This window comes from Carcharhinus amblyrhynchos, chromosome 28 (genome assembly GCF_965287045.1).
Source record: "Carcharhinus amblyrhynchos chromosome 28, sCarAmb.v2.hapA, whole genome shotgun sequence".
NCBI lineage: Eukaryota > Metazoa > Chordata > Chondrichthyes > Carcharhiniformes > Carcharhinidae > Carcharhinus > Carcharhinus amblyrhynchos.
Genome location: NC_137351.1, coordinates 1018698 through 1035185, shown reverse-complemented (window position 1 = coordinate 1035185; position 16488 = coordinate 1018698). Strand labels below are relative to the sequence as shown.

Here is a 16488-nt window from a genome sequence, read left to right as displayed (position 1 = left end):
GGCACAGTGGTTAACACTGCTGCCTCACAGCGCCAAGGACCTGAGTTCTGGTCTTGTGTGACTGTCTGCGTAGCATTTGCATGTTCTCCTCATGGCTGTGCGAGTTTCCTCCGAGTGCTCTGGTTTCTTTCCACAGTCCAAAGATGTGCGGGTTAGGGTGGATTGGCCATGCTAAATTGTCCTTTAGTGTCCAAAGATATGTAGGTTAGGGTGGATTGACCATGGTAAATGTGTGGTGTTACTGGGAGTGGGCAGGGTACTCTGTCAGAGAATCGGTTCAATTGGTAGAACAGCCTTCTCCTGCACTGTAGGCATTCTATATTTTAAACAACAACCTTACATTAAGTTACAGACAATATCATAAATCTTCCAAACAGATCCACAGATTTTTTTAAAGTTTCAAGGAAGGCTCCAGTATTCATCATGAAGTTCCATAGTTGCCACTGAAATGGATGTACAGTTAAGCAAATTCCAGCAAAACAAAGGGAAGTAATTAAAATAAAAAGCAACACCCTGTAATCTTTCAAAATTTACTCAGAGGTGTTTGATAAATGTGCCGGACTGCAAATATTAAAATGCTGATGTGAACACTTTGTGCACAGGATTCGAGTTGCTATTGGAGAAAAGTGACTGTGTTGTATGATTCTACAGGAATCAGCAGATAAAAGCCTTAGTTGCCTAGATACTGGGCATCCATTTATGTCCAGACTGTGTGTCTACTTAGCAATCAATTGGTGCTGAGCAACTAATGTGATTTAGCTGTGATTAGGTGCTTGAATGGCCTGCTTTGAAACAGTAGCTTTAATTTCAGTTTGTGGCAGTGTCATTTACGATGACAGTTTCTGAATAAACTCATCTACTTCTGCCATTAACCCCAAGATGAAAAGTGAGGTGTAAAAATGGAGGTGAGTAACGGTGCAGCTGTCTCATCGCCATTTATCTGTCTACAGCTGTGAACTAATTTATAATAATTAGCTGCATTTATATTTAAATTACATTGCATGTTACACATTGTAAATTAAATATGAATTCATTTAACACAGACTAAGCACCTGAAAACTGTAGTTCCTTATACATGTGTGCATGTAGCATCTTTTATTAAATCCGGGTGTATATCTTTAGTGAGGAGGAGAAAGGACAGTAAAATAGAAACCACTATTTGGGATCTGCAATGTAGGAACTGTCTGTCTCTGAAGACTTGAATATCTGTTGCAGAATGGGACATCAGTGTAGCCTGTTACTGAAAGAAGCTTGCCTGCTGTGTAATCAGTGCATCAAAGGTTGCAGTAAGAGATAAATCTGCAACTTGGACATTTTCTGTATTAATCAAGATCTTGGAATGTCCAACTGGATCAGCTTAGTGCATCAATCAGCTGCTGTCAAATTAAGGCCAGATCATTTATTTCTGAAGGTTTGGACAAGCTGTCAAGATGAAGCCAAAATTACATGAATTCTGTTGAGGGAATGTGATTTAATTTGATTTATTATTGTCACTTTTTTTATTCATTCACGGGACATGGGCGTCGCTGGCTGGCCAGCATTTATTGCCCATCCCAGTTGCTCTTGAGAAGGTGGTGAGCTGCCTTCTTGAATTGCTGCAGTCCGTGTTCTGTGAGTTGACCCAATGCCATTAGTGAGGGGATTCCAGGATTTTGACCCAGGGACTGCAAAGGAACGGCAATTTGTGGCAGTGTCATTTACGCTGGCAGTTTCTGAATAAACACATCTATTCCTGCCATTAACCCCAAGATGAAGTGATGTTAGGGGTAAGTTTTTCACTCAGAGGGTGGTGAGTGAATGGAATCGGCTGTCGTCAGTGGTGGTGGAGGCGAACTCGCTGGGGTCTTTTAAAAGACTTCTGGATGAGTATATGGGGTTTTATGGGATTGGGGGTTATAGATAGGTCTATAGATTGGTAGGTGTTGATGTGATCGGCGCAACTCGTGGGCCGAAGGGCCTGTTTGTGCTGTAGTGTTCTATGTTCTATGTTCTATGAAAAGTGAGGTGTAAAAATGTCCAGATGGTGAATGACTTAGAAGGGAACTTGCAGGCGGTGCTGTTCCCATATATCTGCTGCCCCTTGTCCTTTGAGATGAAAGTGGTCGTGGGTTTGAAAGGTTCTGTCTAAGGATCTTTGGTGAATTGCTGCAGTGCATGTTGTAGATAGTACACACTGCTGCTACTGAGCATCGGTGGTGAAGGGAGTGGATACATGCATTAGTATACAGTGAAAAGTATTGTTTCTTGCATGCTATACAGACAAACCATACCACTCATAGAATACACAGGGGAGAAGAAAAGGATAGGACGCAGAATGTAGTGTTGCAGTTACAAATAGGGTGTAGAGATAGATCAGTTTAATTATATGATAGGACCATTCAAAAGTCTGATGGCAGCAGAGAAGAAGTGCTCTTGAGTTTGATGGTACGTATTTTCAGACTTTGTATCTCTTTCCTGACAGAAGAAGGTGGAAGAAAGAATGTCTGCGGTTCGTGGAATCCTTAATTACGCTGGCTGCTTTTCTGAGACAGAGGGAAATGTAGACAGAGTCAATGGATGAGAGGCTAGTTTGTGTGAAGGACTGGGCTATGTTCACAATGCTTTGCAGTCTCCTGTGGTCTTGATCAGAGCAGGAGTCATACCAAGCAGTGATTAATCCAGAAAGGGTGCTTTCTGTGATGGTGCATCTGTAAAAATTGGTGATTCATCGTGGACATGCCAAATTTCCTTAGCCTTCTGAGAAATATACTAAAGAGGGAATGTCGCCAAAGAGTTGACAAGTTTACATGTTGTTTAGATTTTATTTTAATTTACATATTACTCCAGGATTGCTGGAAAGAATTTGTTTGCGAGGGAGGGGAGAGGATAAAAAGGTGTGGAAGTGATTACTCTTCAGCTAGAAACAACCCAGATCACTGGACCCAACTTGTCACCAGATTATCTAAGAGTGCATATTTAAAGATTGTTCGAAAAGAGTGAGAGTCATTCAGAAATGAACTCTTGTTTTTCCTGCAGAGAATTTGGATGCAATGATAGCCGTGCAGACAAAGAACAAGCTTGGCAAAGGCAAGACTTACTCCATCAATAAGGAAACAGGTAAAGCTGAGATCTAAATGCACACGAAAATTGAAACAATTATATCCCCTTCCCAGGAATATAAGTTCTGCACAGAAAATCATACTAATTTAAGGTTTGTTCTCTGCAGATAGGAGTGAGAACATAGACAGCACAAAGAATAATTTTGGAAAGCTGCAGAAAGAAACTGCAAGTTCTGATGACTCCACAAAAGAAGTAGACAAAACAGAAAGTTCGAAAGGTACAAAGTTCAAAATTATTCCCTTTAATGAAGGGTGACATTCCCTTCAAGTGAATGAATAAGTAGGAACATGAGACTGTCCTGATGCCTATTCAAGTTCTTAAAGGCAATGATTTCACAGGACTTTGCAATTCCATAGTAACAGGAAATACATTTTGGAATCTCATTAAATCAGTGACGTGCTATAGTGTAGAGCGCAGCAATTTGGTTGGGGAAATAGCCAAATGCTCACTCAACAACACCTAACCAAAAAATTGTCTGTGAAAGTCCGAGGGCTTACAGAATTGTACAATAGAGGACTTCAAGAGGCTCTGAACTGGGTTGCTGGACAGTATACGATATGGTAATTCAAAAGAAATCCCTCTCCTCCGCCCCTTATCCACCAATCGTTTGAGGAATGCTCTACCACATCTTCCATTAAACCAAAGATGTGTCAACACCAATACTTTGCTGTTTTATTGGAAAAAGCTTCATGTCCAACCTGCAAACGGTAAGTTCAACGGAAACGTAGATTTTCCAACTCACACATGAGTGGCAGTCTGAGGAAGCAACTGTTGTTTGCACTAATTACCACCACTATATAACCAACTGGGGAGCTGGCGACATAAAGATATTGTTGCTGGACTAGCAATCCAGAGGCCCAGGGTAATTCTCTGGAGACCTGGGTTCAAACCCCATGATGGCAAATGGTGAAATTTGAATTCAGTGAAAAAAAAAATTGGAATTAAAAATCTAATGATGACCATGAAACTATTGCCATAAAAACCCATCTGGTTCACTTTTGGGCCAATTCTGTATCTAAAAGAATAAAATGCATTGCTCGTTGCAAAGGAGAGTGCAGAAGTGGCTTGTTTCTTTCTAGTCATGGCCAATCCTCCAGGCGTTGATGGCTTTTCTGATTGGAAGTATAACACACAAGACTGTACATAATCAAATTTAGTTTATGGTATCTGAGAGCTAGGTTAAAATTGAATTGTAAAGTGTAATTTGCTTTCTCTTGAGAACTACTTCAGTCCAAAAGATTTCAAGAATATTACATACTAAACATAGCATAAAAGTTGCGAACACACACTTGAAATATAGGTCAGATTTTCCACTGTCTGTCCCATGGCTTCTTGAGAAGTGACAGATGAATTAATATATCATTCACGACGTGCTCCATTAGAAATGATTCTCAGAGAGCCCTGTACATCAGATTCTGAAAAACCAGTACTAAATATCAGATTATCTCGTGCTTAAACATGTACCGGAGTGTACTCCTTCTTTGTTACATCATTCTGTGGAGTAATTTTAATGTGGATGAGTGGGTGGGATTTGGTAGCAGTGGGAGATTAAATAGAGTAAAATTCCAAGTGTGAGATGAAGCCATCTCCAACACCCCCTCAACACCTGGTTTTATTCCAGCAGGGCAAGAGTTGGACATCTAGTCTACTACCAGTAGCCAGGTTGGCATTTTAAAAATATTAACAGGGCCTCAGATTTAATCAGGTTTAACATTAGGCGGCCTGGGAAACATGGCAGCTGCCATGAGGTGAGGTCCTCAGCAGGCGGGCAGGTTCCTTCACAGCACTCCTTGTGGCCAGGAGGAACAGGAGTGCTTTCGTTACACCAGCCCTCTTGCCCCTGTCTACACTTCCCACTGCCTCGGAAAAGCAGCCAGCATAATCAAGGATGCTACACGCCCCGGACATTCTCTCTTCCACCTTTGTCCCCTGGGAGAAAAAACAAAAGACTGAGGTCACATATCTACCAAATGTGCCATCATGCTGTCTGAGGTACGTAGAGTAATCAGGGTTTTCAGAACCATTTTGATCCTTATGTTTCTCTTTAACTGTCAAGACTAGCGTGCTAAATATTTGGCAATGGATGAATATTTGGAGTTTTAATCAATTAATTTGGGCTGCACGGTTGCACAGTGGTTAGCACTGCTGCCTCACAGCACCAGGGAGCTGAGTTCAATTTCACTGGGGTCACTGTCTGTGTGGAATTTGCATGTTCTACCTGTGTCTGCGTGGGTTTCCTCCCACAGTCCAAAAACGTGTAGGTTAGGTGGATTAGAACATAGAACATTCCAGCGCAGTACAGGCCCTTCGGCCCTCGATGTTGCGCCGACCAGTGGAACCAATCTAATGAACCTCCAACCTAAACTATTCCAATGTTATCCATATGCCTATCCACTGACCATTTGAACGCCCTTAAAGTTGGCGAGTCCACAACTGCTGCAGGCAGGGCATTCCACGCCCTTACTACCCTCTGAGTAAAGAAAAGAAAAATTGGCCATGGTGAATTGCCCCTTAGTGTCCCAAGATGTGCAGGTTAGGGGATCAGCACGGTAAATGTGTGGGGATTGGAGTATAGAGAGTCAGTGCAGACTTGATGGGCTGACTGGCCTCCTTTTGCACTTTAGGGATTCTATGAATTCTGTGAAAGATCAGAGTTTAAATGAATGAAATGGTCCAGAAAAGGCAGATTGTAAATATCTTGTCATGCAGTCAACATGTCAGATCATTGCCTGAGCAGCTTTCCCTCGCTACCTAGAAGGATGATCAAGTTTGAGGTTGCATTGAATTATTGGAGCAATTTCCAACAGGAAATTATTGCTTTGGTCTAGTTTTCATGAACAGTCAGAAGATCCAGATTTCAGAACAGTTTACACAAGTTTCTCTCTAATTTCTACAGCAGCATTTTTATGGGTGATCATCCTTCTTGGAGTTGGTGTGGTTTGGTGTAAATGGAATGCGTGAATGGAAATTAGTTGGTAGGATTAAAATAAACCTCACCGAAATCTTGCTGGCAGTTACATCATCGGCACCAACAGCACGACTCAACTGCAGGCTTCCTGGCAGCAAGGGTTATGTTTGACAGGAAACCCCATTGGCAACAAGGGGGCTGTAATATCCTGCTGCAATTCTCACCTCAAAACACACCACAGAGCACTTTGTTATATCTGAGTTACAGAAGGCTGAAATGAAAAGTTCCTTAAGAATTGATCCTTTTTTTAATGTTTAATCATTGAAAACTCACCTTTGCAAATTCCTGATTAATGGATTGAAGTTCAGTTAGCCAATGGCTATGACACATTGGGTGGGATTTTCCTCCCTGAAGTCAGGTCAGGCAGCATCACGACTGAGGGTCTCGATGAAAACCAGCCAACTCTTTTTGCAAATGCTATTGGGCTCTCAGCAATTTTAGATTTCCTTAGCCTTCTGAGAAATATGCAATGGATGGCATGGTAGCACAGTGGTTAGCACAGCTGCCTCACAACGCCAGGGACCCAGGTTCAATTCCTAGCTTGGGTCACTGTCTGTGCAGAGTCTGCACATTCTGTCAGTATCTGCATGGGTTTTCTCCCACAGTCCAAAAGAAGTGCTGGTTAGATGCACTGGCCACATTAAATTGTCTCTCAGTGTACCCAAACAGATGCTGGAGTGTGGCAACTCGGGGATTCTCACAGAAACTTCATTCAATGTAAGCCTACTTGTGACACTAATAAATAAACTTAAACTTATTTCTGATTGTCTGTGTCATTTTATCACAACCATGACAGAGCTGTTTGACAATATGGTTCTACAGAAAACAGGGAACACATAAAAATATGGCACTTATATAAAAAAGTCATTATTTAAAGATTGTAATTCATTCCCTATGTTCATCAATCACATTTTTAATTACATGGTGAATGAAGATGAACATTAAGCACATTTGTTAACATTACTTGTAATTTAAAGGTTGTATTTCAAATGATAATAGTACTGCCCGCCACTGCTTTCGATATGAAATAACACCCTCTGTGTATTTACTCAAAGCTGCTGCTTTTTCATTAGTCACCGTACACAAGCTAGAAAGCAAAAATACTTGTTTAAAATCTGACTCGGATTTTTCTTGTGGCTGATCTAAGGCAGAGTTCTATCAACTGTCTCCACATAATCCCCCAAGGTGTTTACCAACTGCTCGATGAACAAAATCTGTTCCATTGCAGTAACTGGAAGGTCACTGCAGCCTTTTGAGAAATGTTTGAGGACAAAATGATATCCCAGCTCAAAACTCAAAGCAATCATGTTGTACGTGGATAAAGGTGGAACAAAATATTTTAAACTGCAGCAACACTAAATGCGAACAAGACTAGATCATGTAAAAATAAATGGTAGGATCACAATGTTAAAAGTGATTTGTTTGCTGTGTACCAGCAATCTGCTGGAACATTGCTATTTCACATTTCCTATTTAGTTTTACTGAACAGTTAAACCATTTTAAAATAAAATCAGAAAATGTGGCTGTGTGTCTTTATGCTTCTATACGTGACCCCACTTCACTGAGGGATGATGTCAGAGCTGAGATGAACTGGTATTCTCTTTTTTGCTGATATTGTCCAGAGTGTTAGAAAGTAAACTTATCCCAGCCTTCCTATTGCAAGTGAGAAGACAGATGACCCAGACCAAAGGTCAGTGTGCTGTTAAGCAGAGACTTGTTAAATGAGTTTTTTTTAATATTTGCATATATTGTATAATATTTGTACTTCTCAATATTACAATTTATCAATTGAAAGATTTTTCTCTTTATCTGTAAAATGCTTTGATAATATATATGAAGGCAGGTGTCATGTTTGTTATTGGGATTGTGATGGTTACAAGAGGTGTGTTCAAATTTGTAATCTTCTGTATGTTAAACAGAAACTCAACAGACTGGAGGGACTGATTGTGGACAAGTCCCCAGGACCGGATGGAATGCATCCAAGTGTTCTGAAAGAAATGGCGGAGGTGATAGTGGATGCATTGGTGGTTATTTTCCAAACGTCACTGGATTCCGGGGAAGTGCCGGAAGATTGGAAAACGGCTAATGTTACGCCGTTGTTTAAGAAGGGTGCCAGGCAAAAGGCAGGGAATTATAGGCTGGTTAGTTTAACGTCTGTTGTAGGTAAAATGTTAGAATCCGTCATCAAGGAGGAAATAGCGAGGCATCTTGAGGGGAATTGCTTGATAGAGCAGACACAGCACGGTTTTGTTAAGGGGAAGTCGTGTCTGACAAATTTACTGGAATTCTATGAGGATGTGTCTAGGGCAGTGGATAGAGGAGAGCCGGTGGATGTGGTCTTTCTGGATTTTCAGAAGATGTTTGACAAGGTACCTCACAAGAGGTTATTGCAGAAGGTAAGGGGGCATGGAGTTGGGGGTAGGGTGTTAGCGTGGATAGAGGATTGGTTGTCAAATAGGAGGCAGAGAGTGGGCGTTAATGGGTGCTATTCGGATTGGCGGATGGTGACTAGTGGAGTGCCCCAGGGGTCGGTGCTGGGGCCTCAGCTATTTACCATTTATATAGATGATCTGGAGGAGGGAACCGAGTGCAGGGTGTCGAAATTTGCTGATGACACCAAGATTGGTGGAACGGCAAATTGTGCGGAGGGTGTGGAGAGTCTGCAGAAGGATCTAGATAGGCTGGGCGAATGGGCCAGGAAATGGCAAATGGAATTTAATGTTGGCAAGTGTGAGGTGGTCCACTTTGGTAGGAAGAATGGTAGGAAGGACTATTACTTACGTGGCGAAAAACTGCAGCAGGCAACGGTGCAGGGGGACCTCGGGGTCCTTGTGCATGAGTCGCAAAAACCCAGCCAGCAGGTGCAGCAGGTGGTCAGGAAGGCGAATGGGATGCTGGCCTTCATAGCGAGGGGGATTGAATATAAAAGTAGGGAGGTCTTGCTGCGGCTGTATAAGGCATTGGTGAGGCCGCAGCTGGAGTGCGTGTGCAGTTTTGGTCGCCGCACTTACGCAAGGATATTTTGGCCTTGGACGGAGTGCAGAGGAGGTTTACTAGGCTGATACCGGAGTTGAGGGGGTTGAGCTATGAGGAGAGGCTGAATAAATTAGGCTTGTACTCGTTAGAGTTTAGAAGAATGAGGGGAGATCTCATTGAGACATATAAGATGATGAATGGGATGGATAGGATAGAGGTGGAGAGACTCTTCCTGCTCAGAAAGGACAGTAGGACTAGGGGGCACAGCCTCAAGATAAAGGGGGGGCGGTTTAGAACGGAGTTGAGGAGGAACTTCTTCACTCAAAGGTCGGTGAATCTCTGGAATTCTCTGCCCATTGAGGTGGTGGAGGCTGCCTCGCTAAATATTTTTAAGACGCAGGTTGATGGGTTTTTGATAAGCGAGGGGATTAAGGGTTATGGGGAGAGGGCGGGAAAGTGGAACTGAGCCACGACAGATCAGCCATGATCTTATTGAATGGCGGGGCAGGCTCGAAGGGCTAGATGGCCTACTCCTGCTCCTATTTCTTATGTTCTTATGTTCTTAAATCTTTATTCATTACTTATAACTATGTACAGTAAAGGGTACCAGTAAGGAACTATCTCCATGTACACGTCTTAGTGAGGAGCTGAAGGAAATCAGCATTAGTAGAGAAATGGTTTTGGGGGAAATTGATGGGATTGAAGGTGGATAAATCTCTAGGTCCTGACTTCATCCCAGAATACTTAATGAGCTGGCCCTGGAAATAGTCGATCCATTGGTGTTTTTTTTAATTCCTTGGGCTCTAAAATAGTTCGTACAGATTGGAGAGTAGCTAATGTAAGCCCACTATTCAAAAAGGGAGGTAGAGAGAAAAAATGGAAATATAGACCAGTGAGCCTAACATCGATAATAGGAAAGCTGCAAGAGCCTATGATCAAGGATTTTATAACTCAGCATTTGGAAGGCAGTGGAATAATCAGACAAAGTCAGCAGGGATTTACAAAAAGGAAATCATGCTTGACAAATCTACTGGAATTCTTTGAGGATTCAACTGGCAGAGTTGACCGAGGAGAACCAGTAGATGTGGTTTATTTAGACTTTCAAAAGACTTTCAACAAAGTCTCACATAACACACCACTATGTAAAGTTAAAGCACATGGGATTGCAGATAATGTTTTGATGGATAGAAAGCTGATTAGTAGATGGGAAGCAAAGAGTTGGCATAAATAGGTATTTTTCTGATTGACAGTCAATGACTTGTGGGGTTCCACAGGGATCTATGCAGGGACCTCAACTGTTCACATTGTATATTAATAATTTGGAAGAGGGAACTGAATGTATTGTCTCCAAATTTGCAGATGGTTGAATGGGTAGGTGAGCTGTGAGAAGGATGCAAAGATGCTTCAGCGTTATTTGGACAGGCTGAGTGTGTGATCATCTGCATGGTAAATGCAGTATAATGTGGATATATGTGAGGTTATCCACTTTGGTAGCAATAACAGGAAGACAGATTATTATTTGAATGGATGTAAATTGAGAGAGGTGGATACTCAATAAGATCCTGGAGTCCTTGTGCATCACTTGCTGAAAGTAAGCATGTAGATACAGCAGGCAAATGGTATGTTGACCTTCATAGCGAGAGGATTTGAGGTTAGGGATTGGGATGTTTTGCTGCAATTGTATAGAGAATTGGCAAGGCCACATGTGGAGTATTGTGTGCAGTTTTGCTGTCGTTACCTGAGGAAGGATGTCCTTGCTATAGAGGGAGCACAGCGAAGGTTTACCAGGTTGATTCCTGGGATAGCAGGACTGTCAAATGAGGAGAGACTAAGTCAGTTAGGATTATATTCACTAGATTTTAGAAGAGTGAGAGAGGATCTCATGGAAATTTATACAATTTTAAGGGTTAGATTGGATAGATTCAGAAAGAATGTTCCCGATGGTGGGGAAGTCCAGGACTAGAGGTCATAGTTTGAGGATAAGGGGTAAACCTTTTAGAATTGAGCTGACGAGAGATGTCTTCACCCATAGGTTGGTGAATGTGTGGAATTCACTCCCACAGAAAGGAGTTGAGGCCAAAATGTTGTCTGATTTCAAGAAGAAATTAGGTGTAGTTCCAGAAGCTAAAGGGATCAAGGGATGTGGGAGGAGTGGGGATCAGGATATTGAATTCGATGATCAGCCATGATCAAGATGAATGGCGGAGCAGGATCAAAAGGCCAAATGGCCTATTCCTGCTTCTAGTTTCTATGTTTAAAAAGTTTCTGTTCAACACCACACTGACCTTTAGTTTGGGTCATCTGCCTATTTGTATCATTGTGTAAATGGTATGGAACTCAGTTCCACATTAACCCTGCATGTGCCAGACCCTTATACCACATTAATGAACATTTCTGAGAGTGGCATTGAAGGAAGGTTAGTGAAATACTGACGTAAAATGAAACTTGTGGCACCCAGTTCCATTTTATCATTAGTTATCATTAGTTCAAGCCCTATGCCATATTTTGTCATTACTGAGCACTATAAACACTGTATTGATTAGCGGTTGGAAATACAATTGAAGAAGTACTTATAAAACAATATATTGCCAGCACTGCATGTTGTGTATGAAACTGCATCATTTCACAAACACCTTTCGTGTTTAAATACTGGAAATGACACATTCTGCTTGTTACTCAGCAACTAATAGCTCTTCTTTCATCGGTCAACAGATTTTGACAAAACAGAATCGTATCTATCAGCAATCAGGAAGAATATTGAGTGGCTGAAGAAACATGATAAGCAAGGAAATGGAGAAGGTACGTTTCATAATATTGGAGATCAAGGTGTGTTTTCAATGGTAAAGAAAAATAAGATTGAGAACATTATGAATATATTATTGATCCATACATTAAAAAGCACAGAGATTATGTGGTTTAAGACTAACTTTGTATATTAGATTATTTTTAAGGATTCATTCATTGATGGTCTGGCCTCCATTTTACCATGTCTAATTCAAATAATGGAAAAATAGATTCACAACTCATTCTGTACTATATACATCTTGTAAATGCAAAATGAAATTCATTGTATTCTTAATTAGAAAAAGAAATCAAGTTCTGAACTGTCAAAGCATCACCTTCGAATGGAGTGGGTTTCATTGTTTCATTTAAATACACTCCACACAGGCCTGAGAGACCTGGATAGAGTGGATGTGAAGAGGATGTTTCCACTCGTGGAAAAAACTAGAACCAGAGGGCACGACTTCAAACTAAAGGAACAGTCCTTTAAAACAGAGATGAGGAAGAATTTCTTCAGCCAGAGAGCGGTGAATCTGTGGGACTCTTTGCCACAGAAGGCTGTGGAGGCCAGATCATTGAGTGTCTTTAAGACAGAGATAGACAGGTTCTTGATTAATAAGGGGATCAGGGGATATGGGGAAAAGGCAGGAAAATGGGGATGAGAAATAGATCAGCCATGATTGAATGGCAGAGCAGACTCAATGGGCTGAGTGGCCTCATTCTGCTCCTATGTCTTATGGAAAATGTCAGTCTTGTGACTAGAATAACTGAAAGAACACCACTCCCTCTAAACCTCCAACCGTAATCAGCCTCTCCATGTACTCCTATTGGGTGGCCAACATTGGCTACTTTGAACGCAAGAGGGTTCTCGCAATGAAGAAACCAGATCAATTGCAGCATTTCATAATTACATCTCTCATACGTCAGACAACCTATCAGCAGAGCAGATATTTAAAGTAAGCCACAGTTGATTACCAATTATTACCAAACATTTTTCACCATGAGAGCTAGGTTTAAAGGTTACTTAATAAAGGTTTATTTATTTATTTGTTTGTGTCACAAGTAGGCTTACATTAACACTGCAATGAAGTTACTGTGTAAATACCCTAGTCGCCACATTCCTGTGCCTGTCCACGTACACCAAGGGAGAACTTAACATGGCCAATGCACCTAACTAGCACGTCTTTCAGACTGTGGGAGGAAACTAGAGCACCCGGAGGAAACCTACCCAGATATGGGGAGAACATGCAAACTCCACACAGACAGTGACCCAAGTCGAGAATCAAACACTGGTTCCAGGTGCTGTGAGGCAGCAGTGCTAACCACTGTGCCACCATGCATATTAATTTTTGCTTTCCAAATACTTCACTGAGACTAAGAGTCGGCAACATTAATAAGACACGTAAAAAAAAGTTAATAAAAACGCAAATTCTTCAGTCATGATGCTTTTACTCATATGGAATGGCACAGTGACACAGTGGTTAGCACTGTTGCCTCATAGTATCAGGGTCCCAGGTTCAGTTCCGGCCTTGGGTTACTGTCTGTTTGCACATTCTCCACTGAGTGCTCTGGTTTCTTCCCACAGTCTGAAAGACGTGCTGGTTAGTTGATTGGCCATGCTAAATTGACCCTAGGGTTGGGGGAATGGCAGGGTAAATGTGTGGAGTTACAGGAATAGGGCCTGGGTGGGATTCAGGTCGGTGCAGACTCAATGGTCCAAATGGCTTCATTCTGTCCTGTAAGGATTCTAAATGCCAACAAGAATGAAAAACAAGACAGAGACAAATTTTTAATGGAGTTTTTAAAGGGTTGTTAATTGTATACTTTCTCACAGGTACAATATTGATAAAGGTTTTAAAACGATGAACCGAGCTATTTAATTGCCATCAAATTGGGTCTGAACAATCCAGGATTGGGAACCGTGTATGAGTCTTTAATGAGCCTCAGGCAGTTCCAGACACCACAGGCTGCACACCTTGCTCTAGACATTGTATAAACCCAAGAACTGAGATAGATGTTGTATAATTTGTTGCAGAGTATGACCTACAGAAGCTTCGGGACATCATTGATCAACAAGTTGACTCCTACGTACAGAAAGGAATCCTGGAGAAGGCAGAAGGCGATGTCATCAAGCGTATTTACAACAGTCTGTGAAATTCTTCAAGGGGATGGTCTCTTGGTTGTCAGATCCTTCAACAATGGCCGGCAATGCAACTTTACTTCTAGTTCATATTAGGCTGCGTATGTTAGACTTTTTTTTCTGGCTATTCTGCGATGTCAAGCAGGTTCTAAACTAGAATAGGGGAACAGAGAGCCAATGGAAAATGGTGGGGGAAAAATGGGGGAGATTCAATGTTGTCAGTGGAGAAGTGTGCTGGCAGGTAGAGATCCTGCTGCACCTACTGTTCTATCAATGCTGCTCCCTGCTGGAAGCTCAGGTTCCCAAGGTCAGCTGAGCCAACTTCACTTTCTCCATTTCAGAATAGAGACTGCTGGATATGCAATTTGGCCATTGCTTGTGGTAAAGCTTTTAAATCTTTACATCCATCTTCAACACATCGGACTGTAACAGCAATTAGAATTAATTACAACAAATGATGTCTAAAGTTTGCTAATAATCTTTTTAAAAAGTCTACAATCTCTGATGCATGTCCCAGATTGGTCAGTGAGTGATTATTAAATCAATGCAAGTCCTGGTAGATTTACGGAAAAGTCAATTTATGCCTTCTAGGTTTCCTTTCCAGTTGTAAGTTGTCCTCGGAAACAATCACTTGCAATTACAATTCATCTGGTGAAATTTAAAATCATACCTTAAAGAAACCTCCTTTAATTAAGCATTTTAATGAATGGCAATAGATATATAAAGAATTGCTGGAAGTGTTTTTAATTGTTAAAGGCTCTGATTTTTTTTTCACTCTTTTTGTTCAATTCCAGGGAAATGGCTTGTACCAAGTAGCTTGTTAGTTCAGAAAAACCATGCTGGCTTTCCTCCTGCCAAACAGAATGGTTACTGAAACAGATTACGTGAGTCACGAGAGGAAACATTGTGCACCACTGCTTGAGCAGTGATTTTAGAAATTAATTCTTATGTCCTTGTGTCTCCATCGTTGAGCCCCCCACATAGCCACACCTCCAAAATAATAATGCGTAGAGAATGGGAGGGAAAGGTGGGGGGACACACAGAATCCAGTAGTGTATCACTTATCTGAATGAGCAATGTTGAAGTTGACCATCTGAATGAATTGTGTGCGAAATCTTGTGTCCTTTGTATGTGTAAATGGGACCCATTCATGTGTTTTCAGTAAAGCGCAAAAAGTATTTTGTTCAAGTGTAAATATTTGTTAAATTTTCAAACTCGTGTTAAACACAATGTTTTGAGTTTTCTTTACAAACTTAGTTATCCTGGAACAAGATATTCACGCTCTATATCAATGACTTGGATGAAGGACTAACTGTATGATGGCTGACTTTGCTGATCACACAAAGATAGGGGGAAAATAAGTTGTCAAGAGGATGTGGCGAGTCCACAGAGGGATTTAGAACGGTGAAGAGAACGGGCAAAAATTTGGCAGATGCCAAGTGTAGAGCTTGTCCACTTTGACAGGAGGGATAGAAAAGCAGTATATCATTTGAAAAAATAAAGCTAAAGTTTATGTATTGGTCACAAGGAGGTTTACATTAACACTGCAATGAAGTTGCTGTGAAAAGTCGTCACAGTATGGTGCCTGTTCGGGTACACGGAGAGAATTTTAGCATGGCCAATGCACCTAATCAGCACGTCTTTTGGATTGTGGGAGGAAACCGGAGCACTGGAGGAAACCCACGCAGACACAGGGAGAATGTGCAGAGGCCGCACAGTGACCAAAGCCAGGAATTGAACCCATGTCCCTGGTGCTGTGAGGAAGCAGTGCTAACCACTGTGCCACCAGTGTCCTTTGAACGGTCATTGCAGAACGCTATGGTACAGAAGGATCTGGGTGTTCTTGTATATGAATCAGGAAAAGTTGGTAAGCAAGTGATTAGAAAGGGAAATGGAATGATGTTTAATGCAATGGGAATGAAGTGTAATAGGGAAGTGTCGCTGTGGCTGTAGTTTAGTTAGAACACATCTGCAGTACTGTGCACTATTTTGGTCTCCTTATGCAAGAAAAGACTCTGCTGCATTAGGAGCTCACAGACAGTTCACTCAGCTGATTCCTGGGATGAAGGGCTCATCTTAAGAAGAAAGGTTGGACAGGTTGGGCTTACATGCATTGGAATTAAAAAGAATGAGAGGTGATCTTATTGAAACATACAAGATTCTGAAGGGACTTAGGGTGGAAGCTGGGAAAATATTTCACTTTGTGGGGAATCTACAACTGAAGGATACAGTTAAAAATTGAGTCTTTAAGACTGAGATAAGAAGAATTTCTTTGTCTTCAGGTTGAAAGGCTGTGGAATTCTCTTGCCCAGGGAATAGTGGAGACTGGGTGATTGGATATATGTAAGGCCAAGCTAGATTTCTGATCAACAAAGGAATCTACATTTAAATCAGGAACAATAGATGGAAGAAAACAACAACTTGCATTTATATTGCACCTTTAATATATAAAAAGGTCCCAAAGCACTTCACAGGAACATTATCAAACAATTGGCCACCAAGCCACATAAGGTGATATTAAAAC

General features: G+C 41.4%; 1 protein-coding gene across 1 annotated transcript in view; it reads left to right on the top strand.

Moving 5' to 3' along the window:
- scg3 (secretogranin III) overlaps window positions 1-15147 on the top strand; it is a 36447-nt gene extending 21300 nt beyond the window's left edge. Inside the window, exons 9-12 of the mRNA XM_080214256.1 lie at window positions 3016-3096; window positions 3206-3316; window positions 11756-11842; window positions 13860-15147. Coding sequence (XP_080070382.1) covers window positions 3016-3096; window positions 3206-3316; window positions 11756-11842; window positions 13860-13978 — 398 coding nt within the window. The 3' untranslated portion in view covers window positions 13979-15147. The remainder of the gene's footprint in view (window positions 1-3015; window positions 3097-3205; window positions 3317-11755; window positions 11843-13859) is intronic.
- Window positions 15148-16488: the final 1341 nt, after the last annotated feature.